This window comes from Solanum verrucosum, unplaced genomic scaffold (genome assembly GCF_900185275.1).
Source record: "Solanum verrucosum unplaced genomic scaffold, falcon-dt-bn FXZP01000894.1, whole genome shotgun sequence".
NCBI classification, from domain to species: Eukaryota; Viridiplantae; Streptophyta; class Magnoliopsida; order Solanales; family Solanaceae; genus Solanum; species Solanum verrucosum.
The window spans coordinates 45932-62510 of NW_026019772.1; the positions used below are offsets into that span (position 1 = coordinate 45932).

Below are 16579 nucleotides of genomic sequence, written 5' to 3' on the forward strand. Positions count from 1 at the left end.
GTTGGAATAAGAAAATATCCAATCCGGATTTTCAAGAGGTATTTTAGACTTTTCCTTGCCCTATTATTTTAATCCGTTTTTAGGAGTTTAATATGGGTCAAATCATATTTTAGTCAGTTTTAAAACTTGGAAATTTACGCTAGGGGTTGGAGAAAGGAGAAAAGAGGAGAAAGAAGAAGAAAGGGCAAGATTCATCAAGATCGATCCATTTAGTTGTGGTTTTCGCCAAGGATTTATTCCTACTAGGTATGTGAGATCACATAGCGTTGGGTTAGTTTACCCACGCGCCAATCATGATTCAATTTCAGAAAAATTATTAGATTTGAAAGTAAATCCTTGAGTTCTTAATGAAGTTCGTTTGAATTCTTGTGGGTTGTGTTGTTGGAGTTTTCTTGAGATTGATTCATGTTGTTAGTTGTGTTTTTTCGAGTAGAATTTGATGTATATTGAGGGTACAAATGATTCTAAGTGTTTGGGGGAAAGAACCATTGAAGTTTAGAGGGTTTAGAGATGAAAACGAGTAAGAAAAATCGAGAATTTTCTGGGCAAGGGCTTGGGGCGCCGCGCCTCTCAGAGCACCCCACTTCAGAGTCTGAAGTTTGGGCTCTGGGGCGACGCGCCAACCAGAGCGCCACAACTTCAGCTCTGAAGTTTGTGCTCTGGTGCCCCGCGCCTCTCAGAGCGCCAAGGTCGCCAGTCTTTCCCATTTCTTCCCTAATCTTTCGTACTAGTTTCTTAGCAATGTACCTATGTTTTCTAGTTGATTCCAACACTTTAAGGTACATTTAATCATCATGAAATCTTCCATAAACATGAGATCATGAACCTTGAATCCATAATCCAATTCAAGGAAAGTTAGGATCAAAGTCAAGAGAAGTTAAGAATCAAGTCAAAGCAAAGTTTTTAAAGTTTTCAAAAGTCTTTAACAAACGGTTTAACCTTGTTTTAAGACTTAAGTTTCAAGTTAAGAAAATAGTAAAGAGTTGAGTTCATTTCTCAAAAAGCTATAACCGAACTAAGTATTCCCAAGAGTTTTAAATGTTTTCATATTTGAATAAGAAAGGGAAACATCGATTTCCAAGAGAGCTTATAAGCTAAAGTTTTGAGTAATTATCTCAAACAAAAGAAAGAAGTTTTGATTTTAAATCATATGAGCTAAGTATATTTTGAGAGTAGTATTGAGCACCGATATGGGGATGAGATCATATTAACTCAAGTCTCCATAAACCATGTAGCCATCATGGGTAGTAGAGGATCATACTTTTTAGATGATTCCTTGTGATTATTTTAGCATAGACTAGTGGATCCACTTAGTGAGTTAGGTTCTATACCCCCGGCAAGGTATAGGACAGTCCTTGGCAGCGTGAGGTAAAATGTTGTACCATCACTTAGGCTCATAGTAGTGGTTGTCGGTTAGAGAATCTCCCACATAAATTATATTACTTTGTTATATGAGTAAAGTTGAGTTTGTTATTGCATTTTTCTTTAACGAACTAAGTTGCTTTTATCGTTTTATAAAGCTTTTCATATATTGCATGTGTCTTATTGCTTTATTATGAGTTGAGTTATTCATGAATTGAGAAGAGCCAGGTAAGTGTTTCTTTCAGAATCTTTTCAAGCCTATGTATTGTTTAGCATTCCAACTCGCATACTCGTACATTTAATGTACTGATGCCAGTCGGCCTGCATCATCTTATGATGCAGACGCAGGTAACCAAAATCAGTATCCAGCGCCTCGTTGATCCAACTTGAGCATTCAGAGTCTGTTGGTGAGACTCCTTGCATTCCGGAGGACTTATTTATTTGTTTTTTAGTCTTTCAGATGCTAGGATAATCGGGGGTCCTGTCCCGACATCCCTCTTTGTTTTAGAGGCTTCATAAACATGTAGTAGTTAGATGTCTTTGCATTATCATTTCATATGTTGAGACTTGAGTTGCCATTTTGGCCAAGTTGAATGTTGACTATTAAACATTCTGAGTTATTTCACTAAAATTATTTGAGTAGTTCATTTTGATCATAGTAAGCATGTTTAGAGTCTTCCGCTGAGGTAGTAAGCCAGGCCAAGGGTTCGCTTGAGGCCAGCAATGGTCTTCGTGTGCCAGCCACGTCCAGGGTGTAGGCTCGGGGAGTGACAAACCTGGTATCAGAGCACAGAGTTCAAGAGTCCTAAGGAGTCTATGAAGCCGTGTCTGTAGAGTCCTATTTATCGGTGTAAAGCGTACCACATATATGACTAGGAGGCTGCGACACTTATGAAAATTTCTCACTTCTTTCACACTCATTTCGTGCGTTAGAGTTTGATCTCTAAAAATTTTCCTTCTAATTCGTGCTTGCGCGTGTTTTCAGATAATCATGTCTCCACAAAGAGCTGTTAGAGGTCGTCCTGCTAGGTGTAATGTTGAGGAGAAAGAGTTACCAAATGCATCTGAAGTGCAACCTCAAGGGGAAGTCACTAATGCTGAATTTAGAGAAGCAATCAGGATGCTGAGTCAAGTTGTGACTAACCAGGTTGGGCAGCAAAGAAGAGCTCGACAAGAAGGGGCTGACACTTCAAGGATTCGTGAGTTCTTGAGGATGAATCCTACAAGTTTCACTGGTTCAAGCACTTCTGGGGATCCAGAGAACTTTGTAGATGAACTGAAAAAAGGTGTTTAATGTGATGCTTGTTGCTAATACTGAGAGAGTTGAGCTAGCTGCATATCAAATGAAGAATGTCGCTAGGACTTGGTTCGACCAGTGAAAAGGGGGTAGAGCTGAGGATTCACCACCTGTGAGTTGGACCTGTTTTGATGAGGCTTTCTTGGGGCATTTCTTTCCCTGAGAACTAAAAGAGGCTAAGGTACGAGAATTCCTAACACTGAAGCAGGATTCTTTGAGTGTTTATGAGTATAGGTTGAAGTTCACCCAACTGTCCCGCTATGCTCCGGAGATGGTTGCGAATATGAGGAGTAGGATGAGCTTGTTCATGGCTGGGTTGTCTTCTCTGTCGAGTAAGGAAGGTAGGGCTGCAATGCTTATATGTGATATGAATATTTCGTGGTTGATGGTTTATGTGAAGCAGGTTGAGGAAGAGAAGCTTAGGGATAGAGATGAATTCAGAAATAAGAAAGCTAAGACCAGGAATGAGTCCGGGCAACAGAAGGGTAACGTGAATCGTTCGTCCTTTCAACAAAAGCAAAAGGGACCTGCTCCATCATCTGTTAGTGCATCTGTACCCAGAAACAAAGGTGAGTATAATGGCCAGAATTCGCAGAACTTCAAAGCTAGACTTGCACAGTCTCAGGGTAGTGTAGCACAAGAAGGTAACTGGGCTCCTGCATGTTCTAGGTGTGGTAAAACCCACCAAGGTAAGCGTCGTGATGGACAAACAGGTTGCTTCAAGTGTGGGCAAGAGGGTCACTTAATGAAAAAGTGCCCTAAGAACAGGCAAGATAGTGGAAACCAGGGCAATAGGGCCCAATTTTCATCCGTTGCTCCACCAGACAGGGCTGCACCTAGAGGAGCTAATTTCGATGCCGGTGGAGAAACAAACCACCTTTTATGCAATCACCAGTCGCCAAGAGCAAGATAACTCTCCAGATGTTGTCACTGGTATGATTCAAGTCTTTGACTTTACTATTTATGCTTTTCTAGATCCAGGAGCGAGTTTGTCGTTTGTAACTCCTTATGTTGCTATGAATTTTGATGTTATTCCTAAGCAACTTAGTGAACCATTTAGTGTTTCTACACCTGTTGGTGAGTCTATTCTAGGAGATAGATTCTATCGTGATTGTCCCATTTTCGTCAATCACAAGAGTACTATGGATGGTTTAATTGAGTTAGACATGTTAGATTTTGATGTCATTCTTGGTATGGACCGACTTCATGCCTGTTATGCCTCAGTTGATTGTAGAACTCGAGTTGCCAAGTTCCAGTTTCCAAGTGAGCCAGTCTTAGAGTGGAAAAGTAGTTCAACAGTGCCTAAGGGTCGTTTCATTTCGTACCTTAAGGCAAGAAAGTTATTTTCTAAGAGATGTGTCTATCACTTAATCCGATTTAATGACTCTAGTGTTGAGATACCTCATATCCAGTCAGTTCCTATAGTAAAAGAGTATCCAGAAGTCTTTCCAGATGATCTACCTGGAGTCCATCCTGAAAGAGAGATAAACTTCGATATAGATATTCTTCCAGATACCCGTCCTATCTCTATTCTTCCATATAGGATGATACCAGCAGAGTTGAAAGAGTTGAAAAAACAGTTGAAAGATCTCCTAGATAAGGGCTTCATTCGACCAAGTGTCTCACCTTGGGACGCTCCGATTTTGTTTGTGAGAAAGAAAAATGATCCCCTTAGGATGTGTATAGATTACCGTCAGTTGAACAATGTTACCATCAATAATAAAGATCATCTACTGAGAATTGATGATCTTTTCGATCAGCTTCAAGGTGCTTCCTGTTTCTAAAAAATTGACCTCATATCAGGTTACCAGTTGAAAGTAAGGGAATGTGGCATTCCAAAGACAGCATTCAGGACCCGTTATGGTCATTATGAGTTTCTGGTCATGTCGTTCGATTTCACTAATGCACTAGCAGCGTTCATGGACTTTATGAATAGAGTCTTCAAACCTTACTTAGATATGTTTGTTATCGTCTTTATTGATGACATACTAATCTATTCAAGGAATGAAGAGGATCATGCTAGCCATCTCAGAATAGTTCTTCAGACTTTAAAAGATAAGGAGTTGTATGCCAAGTTCTCTAAGTGTGAGTTTTGGCTTGAGTTTGTGGCATTCTTAGGCCATATTGTGTCTGGAGAGGGAATTAAAGTTGATACTCAGAAAATTGAGGCAATGCAGAATTGGCCTAGACCCACATCTCCAACGGATATTAGGAGTCTCTTGGGTTTACCTGGCTATTATAGAAGGTTTGTAGAGGGTTTTTCATCCATTTCGTCCCCTTTGACGAAGTTGACTCGAAAAACAGTGAAGTTTCAATGGTCTAAAGTTTGTGAGAAAAACTTTCAGGAATTGAAGAAAAGGTTGACTACTTCCCAGTTTTAACTTTACCGAAAGGTACTCAAGGTTTTGTGGTGTATTGTGATGCATCTAGAGTTGGCTTGGGTTATGTTTTAATGCAGAATGGCAAAGTTATAGCTTATGCTTCCCGACAGTTGAAAGTTCATGAGAAGAACTACCTAACCCATGACTTAGAATTGGTTGTTGTAGTATTCACTTTGAAGAGATGAAATCATTATTTGTATGGTGTTCATGTTGATATATTTACTAATCATAAGAGCCTTCAGTATGTATTCGCCCAGAAATAGCTTAATCTCAGACAAAGGAGGTGGTTAGATTACTCAAGGATTATGACATGAGTATTCTTTACCACCCAGGTAAGGCTAATATGGTTGCTGATGCGTTAAGCAAGTTGTCTATGGGTAGCACCGCCCATGTTGAGGAAGAAAAGAGGGAGTTATCAAAAAATGTGCACAGACTTGCACGCCTAGGAGTTCGACTAATGGATTCCACAGAAGGAGGTATAACGGTAACGAATAGGGCCGAGTCATCATTAGTATCAGAAGTAAAAGGCAAGCAAGACCAAGACCCTATTTTAGTTGAGTTGAAGGCAAATGTTGTTAAGCAAAAAGTATCAGCTTTTGAACAAGGAGGAGATGACGTACTGAGATATCAAGGTAGATCGTGCGTACCAATGGTGGATGGACTCCAAGAGAGGATCATGGAAGAGGCTCATAGCTCTAGATATTCCATTCATTCGGGTTCCACAAAGATGTATCGTGATTTGAAAGAACTGTATTGGTGGAATAATATAAAGAAGAGCATTGCAGAATTTGTTGATAAGTGTCCAAATTGCCAATAAGTTAAAGTAGAGCACCAAAGGCCCGGTGGTTTGGTGCAGAATATAGAACTTTCGGAATGGAAGTGGGAGATGATTAATATGTATTTCATCACAGGCTTGCTAAGGTCTTGCAAACAGCATGATTCTATTTGGGTGATTGTCGACAGAATGACAAAATCATCCCATTTTCTGCGGTAAAGACTACCCATTCAGCAGAAGATTATGCCAAGTTATATATTCAAGAGGTGGTAAGATTTCATGGAGTCCCAGTCTCCATTATTTCAAATAGAGGTGCATAATTTACTGCACAGTTCTGGAAATCTTTCCAGAAAGGTTTGGGTTCGAAAGTGAACTTAAGTACTGCCTTTCATCCTTAGACAGATGGGCAAGCAGAGCGCACTATTCAGACATTAGAATATATGTTGAGGACCTGTGTGATCGACTTCAAAGGTAATTGGGATAATCACCTACCCCTTATTGAATTCGCTTACAACAATAGTTACCACTCTAGCATCCAAATGGCTCCATATGAAGCTCGTTATGGGAGAAAATGCAGATCTCCTATTGGATGGTTTGAAGTTGGTGAAACATTGTTGATAAGACCAGATTTAGTTCATCAAGCTATGGAGAATGTTAAAGTAATTCAAGAGAGGTTGAAAACGGCACAAAGTCGTCAGAAATCCTACACTGATGTTAGGAGAAAGGCGTTAGAGTTCGAAGTAGATGATTGGGTATATCTAAAGGTTTCACCCATGAAAGGTGTTATGAGGTTTGGTAAAAAGGGGAAACTTAGTCCCCGATATATTGGGCCTTACCGAATATCCAAAATAATGGGCAATGTAGCTTATGAGTTGGAGCTACCACAAGAGCTAGCAACAGTTCTCTGGTGTTTCATATCTCCATGTTGAAGAAGTGCACGGGCGATCCTTCATTGATCATACCAACTTAAAATATTGAGATCAAGGACAGCTTATTGTATGAGGAAATTTCGGTTCGGATTCTAGATTGCCAAGTTCGCAAGTTGAGGGCTAAGGAAGTAGCATCAGTCAAAGTTCTTTGGAGGAACCAATTTGTTGAGGAAGCTACTTGGGAAGCTGAAGAGGATATGAAGAAAAGATACCCACATATCTTTGAGTCCGGAGAAAATGCAGACCAAGGTACTAATTCTCTTCTTAGTACTGTCTAAATTATGAGTGAGTATGTTGTTTGTTTGCATTTGCTTGTGCTTGTTGGGTGTTTTAACTTGATGTTACCACTCTTAACCCAGTAGGAGTAATCTCATTCGAGGATGAATGTTCCCAAGGGGGAGATATTGTAACATCTCGAAATTTGAAATAGCTAGGAAGAAGCTAAGAACTTGAAATAATCGTTTTTGGAAATAGTGACAAATCTGGAAATTTGTTTAAGTTAGGAAAAATGAGTTTTTGGTCAACTTCAAACGGTCATAACTCCTAGCTAAGAATGATTTAGGTCTACTTCCAGATATGGTTGGAAATATCTTGGAATGATCTTTCCAACTCCACCGAGTTTGCGCGATTCCGAATTCGTATGAGTAAGTTATGCCCTTTGGAAGTTGGGCTGTTGGAATAAGGAAATGTCCAATCCGGATTTTTAAGGGTATTTTAGTCATTTCCTTGCCCTATTATTTTAATCCATTTTTAGGAGTTTAATATGGGTCAAATAAGATTTTAGTCAATTTTAGAAGTTGGAAATTTACGCTAGGGATTGGAGAAAGGAGAAAAGAGGAGAAAGAAGAAGAAAGGGCAAGATTCATCAAGATCGATCCATTTAGTTGTGGTTTTCACCAAGGATTTATTACTACCGGGTATGTGAGATCACATAGCATTGGGTTAGTTCACCCATGCGCCAATCATGATTCAATTTCTGCGAAATTATTAGATTTGAAAGTAAATCTTTGAGTTCTTGATGAAATTCGTTTGAATTCTTGTGGGTTGTGTTGTTGGAGTTGTCTTGAGATTGATTCATGTTGTTAGTTGTGTTTTTTCAAGTAGAATCTGATGTATATTGAGGGTACAAATGATTCTAAGTGTTTGGGGGAAAGAACCATTGAAGTTTAGAGGGTTTAGAGATGAAAAACGAGCAAGAAAAATCGAGAATTTTCTGGGCAAGGGCTTGGGGCGACGCGCCAGCCAGAGCGCCACAACTTCAGCTTTGAAGTTTGTGCTCTGGCGCCCCGCGCCTCTCAGAGCGCCAAGGTCGCCAGTCTTTCCCATTTCTTCCCTAATCTTTCGTACTAGTTTCTTAGCAATGTACCTATGTTTTCTAGTTGATTCCAACACTCTAAGGTACATTTAATCATCATGAAATCTTCCATAAACATGAGATCATGAACCTTGAATCCATAATCCAATTCAAGGAAAGTTAGGATCAAAGTCAAGAGAAGTTAAGAATCAAGTCAAATCAAAGTTTTTAAAGTTTTCAAAAGTCTTTAACAAACGGTTTAACCTTGTTTTAAGACTTAAGTTTCAATTTAAGCAAAGAGTAAAAAGTTGAGTTCATTTCTCAAAAAGCTATAACCGAACTAAGTATTCCCAAGAGTTTTAAATGTTTTCACATTTGAATAAGAAAGGGAAACATCGATTTCCAAGAGAGCTTTTAAGCTAAAGTTTTGAGTAATTATCTCAAACAAAATAAAGAAGTTTTGATTTTAAATCATATGAGCTAAGTATATTTTGGGAGTAGTATTGAGCACCGATATGGGGATGAAAATTCATATTAACTCAAGTCTCTATAAACCATGTAGCCATCATGGGCAATAAAGGATCATATATTGAGTTATATAAAGTTTCTCATATATTGTTTTATAAAGCTTTTCATATATTGCATGTTTGTTATTGCTTTATTATGAGTTGAGTTATTCATGAGTTTAGAAGAGCCAGGTAAATGTTTCTTTCAGAATCTTTTCAAGCCTATGTATTGTTTAACATTCCAACTCGCATACTCGTACATTTAATGTACTGATACCAGTTGGTCTGCATCATTTTATGATGCAGACGCAGGTAACCAGGATTAACATCCAGCGCCTCGTTGATCCAGCTTGAGCATTCAGAGTCTGTTGGTGAGCCTCTTTGCATTCCGGAGGACTCCTTTATTTGTTTTTTAGTCTTGTTAGGATGATCGGGGGTCATGTCCCGACATCCCTCTTTGTTTTAGAGGCTTCATAGACAATTAGTAGTCAGATGTTTTTACATTATCATTTCATATGTTAAGACTTGAATTGCCATTTTGGCCAAGTTGAATGTTGACTATTAAACATTTTGAGTTATTTCACTAAAATTATTTGAGTAGTTCACTTTGATCATAGTAAGCATGTTTAAAGTTTTTTGTTGGGTCAGTAAGTCAGACCAATAGTTCGCTTGAGGTCAATAATAGTGTTCGGGTGCCGACCATGTCCAAGGTGTAGGCTCTGGGCGTGACAGCCATAAACCATGTAGCCATCATGGGTAGAAAAAAAGTCATACTTTTTAGATGATTCCTTTAGTGCATTTTAGCATAGACTAGTGGACTCACTTAGTAGTTCATGTTCTATACCCCCGGCAAGGTATAGGACGTCCTTGATAGCGTGAGACAAAATGATGTATCATCACGATAGCTCTTAAGTGATGGTCATCAGTTAGAGAAACTCCCAAAGTAGTATTTTGTATTTTTATATACATCAGAAATATTTGTATTTTCATATACAAACAGAGTTCATATTGTATCTTTGCAAACATACAGAGTTATTATTGTATTTCTAAATACACAGAGTTAAAAACCATGTTTTAAAGCTTTTCTTTATATTGCATTTATATACACTACTTTGTATTGAAATCAGTTCAGTTCATTTCAGTTAAGTTCAGTTGAGCCAGGTAAGTTCTTCACTTCCTTTCAAGCTTATGTTCTGTTTTAGAATTTCTCTCGCATACTCGTACATTCAATGTACTGATGCCATTTGTTCTGCATCTTATTATGATGCAGACACATGTAATCAAGATCAGCATCCAGCGCATCGTTGATCCTATTGAGCACTCAGAGTCAGTTGGTGAGCCTTATTGCTTTCCGGATGATCCATTTGGTTATGTTTTGTTTTATTGCTTGCTTATTTCAGTTGTTAGGATGATCGGGGGTCTTGTCCCGATATCCTTCAGAGTTTAGAGTCTTCATAGACAGAGTTAGTTAATGTTAGTTCATGAGTCTTTACTTTTCCTTTTCAGTTAAGCTGAGACTTGAGTTGCCACTTTGGCAGTGAATGTTATTTATTGTATTCTCAGTTATTTATTGAACGTTTTAGTGTACTATTTTAAAAGTATTTATCTTGAGTAAAGTCTTCCGCTGAGTAAGAAAGTTAGGCCAAGGGTTCGCTTGGGGACAACAATGGTTCTCGAGTGTCAGTCTCGCCCAGGGTGTAGGCTCGAAGCGTAAAAAACTTGGTATAAAAGCACAAAGTTCAAGAGTCCTAAGGGGCCCATGAAGCCGAATCTGTAGAGTCCTAGTTATCGGTGTGAAGCATGCCACATCTATAATTATGAGGCTAAAACATTTAGGAAATTCCTTCACTTCTTTCATACTCATTTCGTGCGTTAGAGTTTTTATCTCTAAAAAGTTTCTTTCTAACTCGTGCTTGCACGTAATCGATTGTGAGTTGGATTGTTTGAGAGTGCTTTCATGGGGCATTTCTTTCCCCGTGAGCTAACAGAAGCAAAGATATGGTTGTTAACATAAGGAGTAGGATGAGTTTATTCGTTGTTGGGTTGACTCATTTGTCAAGTAAGGTAGCCATGCTAATAGGTTACATGGGCATAACAAGACTGATGATCCATGTGTAACAAGTTGAGGAGGACCAGCTGAAGGATAGAGAAAAGTTTAAGAATAAGAGGGCTAAGACATCAGGGAATGAATTCGGGCATCAAAAAGAGTAATGTGAACCGGTCTTCTTTCCAACATAAGCAGAAAGGACATTCTCTATCATCTGCTAGTGCCCCTGCACCAAGGAACAAATGTGAGTACAACAAACAAACAACAACATACCCAGTGAAATCCCACTAAGTGGGGTCTGGGGAGGGTAGAGTGTATGCAGACCTTACCACTACCTATTGTACAAATGTGAGTACAATAGTCAGAATTCTCAGAACTTCAAAGGTAGACCTGCGCATTCGCAAAGTAGTAAGGCACAAGAGGGTACTAAGACTCCTGCATGTGCTAAGTGTGGTAGAAGTCACTCAGGGGTGTGTCGTGATGGTTCACTGGTTGCTTCAAGTGTGGCCAGAACGGTCATTTTATAAGAGAGTGTCCTAAGAACATGCAGAGTAATGGTAATGGAGACAATGGAGCCCAGCCTTTTTCAGTTGCTCTACCAGACAGAGCTGTATCTAGATGAGCTACTTCAAGGGCAAGCGGAGGAGGAAACCGTCTTTATGCTATCACTAGTCGCTAAGAGCAAGAGGATTCGCCAGATGTTGTCACTGGTATGATCCAAGCCTTCAATTTTGATGTTCTTCCTAAGCAACTTCTTGAGCCCTTCAGTGTTTCTACACCTGCTGGTGAATCTATTCTAGCAGAGAGAGTCTATCGTGATTGTACCATTTTCCGTCAATCACAAGAGTATCATGGCTGACGTAGTTGAGTTGGACATGGTAGTTTTTTATGTCATTCTAGGTATGGACTGGCTTCATGCCTGTTATGCATCAATAGATTGTAGAACTCGAGTGTCAGTCCTGCCCAGGGTGTAGGCTCGGAGCATGACATGCAACCTACTACAATTGATCGTTAAGAATTCTCACATCCGAATAGGGATAGGAATTTGGTCACCTTATATAGAGTTGGACAATCCTCTTCTCAGAAGCTAACTTTTTGGGTTGAGTTAAACTCAAGATCTATCCTTACATTGATTAAGTATAGTTTCTATTTTCTCTCTTCCATGTTATATGACATATTTTCCTTTTTAGCTATTTTTAAAAAGAATGTTATTTTACTATAATTATAAATAATTTAACTTTAAAAATTCATTTTATTCTCAATGATAAAATGAAATTCTATCACACAACCATCTAAAATTGTTTTAGACCATAAATTTTGATAATCTTTTTAAAAATATCATATTAAATAAACAAATATGACGTAAAATGAAACGGAGAAAATAATATTCTCCTTATTCATCGAACATGAAGAGCCAAGGGGTAAACAGATGTGGAAATAATATTACATGGTCCATTACAGTTGTTCAAAATAAATGTCTTTAATTTCAATTTGGAAGATTGGACCCTTAGTTTTCTATAATAAGGAACAGTATTGATCTTTCAATAGTTCTATTCTATCTAACTTGGTTGCTCATAAAAGACAAATTGAAAGTAGGCAGTTAGCTGTCAGTTATGTTGGTACAGATTACCGTATGGGGGTGAGCAAGAATTTTGCACCACTATATAATAACAATAACATATTCAATATGATTGTGTGAGTAGAATTTATATAGGCGCTATATATTTATTTAAGGACACGAAAATAGTTTCCAATAGATTCATGGTTCAAAAATTTTTGCACCAGTATATAATAACAATAACATATTCAATATAATTATGTGAGTGAAATTTAGATAGGCTTTATAGATATATATATTTAAGGACACGAAAACAGTTTCCGATAGATTTATGGTTCAAAAAATAATTTTCCAAAATAAATTTGAAAAAAAATACAAAAGTAAAATTAAAAATTATGATAAAAAAGTATATTAACAATAAATAGTAAAGATAAATAAATATAAAAAGATACAAAAATTATACTACGTACTAAAATTGAAGATTAAGATAATTTTAGCATACTAATAATAACACTGATATATATATATATATATATCTATATATATATATATATAGATGTTCTAGACTAGAACTCTAATCTACCACTAGAAAAAGAGATAATTTTTACTAACTACTAACTGTCTATCTTAATTTTTGACCTATGCTATTCTATATTTGGGTCAGGTCCAGGTAAATTATTTTTTAAAATTAATTTCCCAGTAATATATCCCTAGTCACGCTTGTTAATTAGTAGAAGTTCGTTACTTATTAAAGATTAATAAAATAAACTCTAACCCTTACTGATTCATGAGATTTTGTATCTTTTAATAAAAGGCCGTCAGACACTCTTGTCTAGCGGTATAAATTGGAGTAAAAAAGAAAGTAATCCCTAATTGTTGTATTAATCCTAAAAAAATCAGCACCAATCATATAGAAGGAAGTGGATATTGTCATATCTTTGACTTCAAAATCTTAGCTGCAAAATAGAACTGAACCTAAAATTAATTCCAAAAAATTACATCTGACAACTAGTTATTTTTGCAAGGATTATAGTCACCAAAAAGTAAGCTCAACTTTTCTGTCATATTATATTTAATCATCTCTCTCAATTCTTTCTCAATCTACTTTTACCTCGCTTGTAACTTATCACCGCCTCTCACACCTCCTGACTATGACATATGTACTCCTCTTCTTCGGTACATGTTCAAACCATCTCAGTTCCGCTTCATGCCTCTTGTCCACCGAAAGAGCTATTCCCTACCTTATTTGTATATCTCCGTTCCTAATCTTGTTACTCCTAGATAGTCAACACATCCATCTAAACATCCTTACCTCTAATACCTTTATTTAGTGAACATCTTGACTGACCAACACTTTACGCGTACAACATAGTCGATCTAACAACTGCTCTATAAATCTCAACTCAAGCATTACTTATACTTGATTATGAAGAAATAATATATTCATTGTTACAATTTCCCAACACAAAGCACCTAATATTTTCTAATAAAATTAAAAATCTATTGATCGATAAAAAAAAATGGGACCTAAATCATACAGTACATAGGTTCAATAGCTTCACGTTGTAGCCTAGCCAGCAATGTAATTATCTTTTTGACACAAATGATTGGTTCATTTAATGTCCACGCCACTTCCCCAACTGCTCAAAAGGCATAACCATGCATACAGCCTAGCACATTTTAAACCTTAATTGCTTCCACTGACGAGTGATTACGCCTATATATACCTTCATAAACTCTGAATGAGGAAGTGCACAAGTAACCTGACATACTTTCATAAACTCTGAGTGAGAATCTTTGTGATCATAGTCATGGGTTCTTCTTCTTACAATTGGGTTGTAGGGTTACTTCTTTTCTTGATCATTTTCTTGGAAATGAGTGCTGTCACTTTTGGTGATGATCATAGCCTTGAAGAGTCAAAGGTGGGTTATAATAACGGTTGTAGATATGGTAGGAGAGGTTGTGCTGGACGGGGTGTACATAGTCCAAGGAGAGGTCGAGGAGGTGGTGGTGGTGGAGGAGGAGGAGGAGGTGGAGGTGGTGGTGGTGGTGGTAGAGGAGGGTCAGGTTATGGTAGTGGATTCGGAGCAGGATTTGGAACAGGAGGTGGTGGTGGAGGTGGTGGTGGTGGGGGAGGTACCGGAAATGGTTATGGATATGGTGGAGGATTTGGAGCTGGAGGTGGTTCTAGAGGAGGAGGAGGTGGTGGTGGTGGAGGAGGAGGAGGAGCAGGAGGAGGGTCAGGCTATGGTAGTGGTTTTGGCGGGGGTGGAGGGTTAGGAGGATTGGGAGGGGGAATGGAAGGTGCGAGTGCTGGAGGAATGGGTGGCGGATTTGGTATGGGCATTGGTATAGGAGTTGGAGCTGGAGGTGGAGGTGGTCAAGGTGTTGGAATAGGGACCGGGTTTGGTGGTGGTGGTGGTAATAATGGCCGTACATAAAATCTCTTGTAGCCTAATAGCTACACTTGGTAGTATCGAGATATTATGTCACGTTGTTTTGGTAATTAAGCAAATAAGTTTGAATTTACTAGCTTTTGCATGCATTGTGTTTTCCCTAATTCCCATTATTGTATCATCCTCATATTAAGAAAATAAATAAATTCATTGTTTTTCATCTTATATATATATGTTTAATTTCTTCTTTATGTTTTGATGAAAGAGTAATTAACACTACATACGTCGATCCTATTTATGACAAGTATTTCCTTTAATTCCCATTATCATTATCAACTACTCCTAAAAGCTTTAATTAGGTAAGTTAAATAGCTAGCTCAAGTTTATTCCTTCTATTGGAATTTGAAATGTATATGTTAAATCCACATTGCAAGTAACGTGTTTTTTTTTTTCCATAAAGAAGTATGAGAGCCAAAAAATTTACTAATATAATACAAAATATAAAGAAATAACTAAATTCACAAATAAGTTAAAAAGAGATATAACATCTACTGTATATACATTAAAAAAATTGATGTATACAAGAATTGACGCAGTGAATAAATCTCACCCAACCGTTCAGAGATTTTGGTAGAATTTTATAAGTCAACTTGGAAATGGTAGACATTCTTAAAATGTATAGGCAAAAAATATCTGGCCAAAAGATTATACTTATTATTATTATAAATATAAAAATCAGCAATTACTTAGAAAGTTCAAGCTAGCCTTTCTCTACCTCCATGAGTGAGATATGGGTAAGGTTTGTGTACAATTTTTCCTCTCCATATTCTACATGTAGAATTACATTGGTATGTTGTTGTTGTTGTTCTAGCTAGGTAGCCTTTACATCGACAAATAAAATCGGAAATAAATTAAACGGCAGTACACTTTTCAGTTTATTTTGTAGTCTGCCAATTAGTAATGTAAAATGGTAACATTACACTGAATAACAACGTAATGAATTGCCAAATCAAAGTGAATAGTCTCAAAAGTTGCATATCCACGAGCAAGTCTAAATTTTCCAGTACCACCAACAATTGCCACTTCTCTTACTCTTTCAAATTGAGGACTAGCACCTTGAATTTCCAAAGTGCTACCTTTATATTCATTATTGGTGAAAATAATCGATATTAACACATGAGAAATTTTGCCATCCAATGCAGACGTAACATATATGCCCTGAGCTCTAGCGATTTCCGCAGAGTTTTTATCGAAGGCTTGTGTTATTGGATCATCAGTAACGAAAACAGAACCAAATTTGGCAAAACTTAGAAGACCATGATCTTGATGGCCTGTTATTTGTAGCACAGTAGCATTTGGACCACCAGACCAATCTTGAAAATATAGTGTCATGTTTGTTTCTTTAAGTTGGTCATGTAATATGGCCTTTGAGGTTATGAAAATTGTTAGAAGAAAAATGAGGGATAGCTTGATTGAATTTGTTGCCATGGGGTATGTCACTTTTGATTCTTGTGTTATTTTGTGCTTTGATTTTGGTAAAATTGAGTTGGTATTTATTATGCAACTTGGGGGTTGGGTGGGGGGTGGGGGGGGGGGGGGTAATTGTTTCAAGAACAACGAATTTGGTGTATTTTATGTTCCATTGGTTTCAACTTATGTGAATCTATATATTTATTTTTTTAGTTTATTCAAAATGAAAAAATAAGATAATTTAAAGTATTCATTTTACCTTACTGAAAAGCGTTTATAGTAGTACAAATATTATGACATATTTAAGATCAGAAGTTTCAAATATTTTTATTTTTTGGGAAAATGCATAAGTACCCCCAAGCCTATGCCCAAAATCCCTGAGACACACCTAACATTTACTAAGGTCCTATTATCCCCCGAACTTATTTTATATATAATTTTTTATCCCTTTTCGGCCTACGTGGCACTATCTTGTGGGCCCAGCGCGTGTTGACAATTTTTTCAAGGATAGTGCCACGTAGGCAGAAAAGGGGGTAGAAAATTAATTAAAAAATAAGTTCGGGG

General features: G+C 37.5%; 2 protein-coding genes across 2 annotated transcripts; one reads left to right on the top strand and one right to left on the bottom strand.

Moving 5' to 3' along the window:
• Positions 1 to 2353: 2353 nt before the first annotated feature.
• On the top strand, positions 2354 to 14590 carry LOC125809701 (uncharacterized). Its single transcript, XM_049489333.1, has 3 exons — positions 2354 to 2509; positions 3063 to 3519; positions 14241 to 14590. The coding sequence occupies exons 1-3, from the start codon at positions 2354 to 2356 to the stop codon at positions 14588 to 14590; spliced, it is 963 nt and encodes a 320-aa protein (XP_049345290.1).
• Positions 14591 to 15499: 909 nt separating this feature from the next.
• On the bottom strand, positions 15500 to 16057 carry LOC125810033 (dirigent protein 22-like). Its single transcript, XM_049489581.1, has one exon. It carries the CDS (start codon positions 16031 to 16033, stop codon positions 15500 to 15502), a length of 534 nt encoding a protein of 177 aa, XP_049345538.1. The 5' UTR covers positions 16034 to 16057.
• Between the last annotated feature and the right edge of the window lie 522 nt (positions 16058 to 16579).

Excerpts from the sequence above, each read along its gene's own strand:
- LOC125809701 (XM_049489333.1), top strand. The coding sequence starts at position 2,354 with ATGTCTCCACAAAGAGCTGTTAGAGGTCGTCCTGCTAGGTGTAATGTT. Across the intron at positions 2,510-3,062 it reads GTCAAGTTGTGACTAACCAG|GTTGAGGAAGAGAAGCTTAG; the intron begins GTTGGGCAGCAA and ends TATGTGAAGCAG. Across the intron at positions 3,520-14,240 it reads AGGAGCTAATTTCGATGCCG|GATTTGGAACAGGAGGTGGT; the intron begins GTGGAGAAACAA and ends GATTCGGAGCAG.
- LOC125810033 (XM_049489581.1), bottom strand. The coding sequence starts at position 16,033 with ATGGCAACAAATTCAATCAAGCTATCCCTCATTTTTCTTCTAACAATT.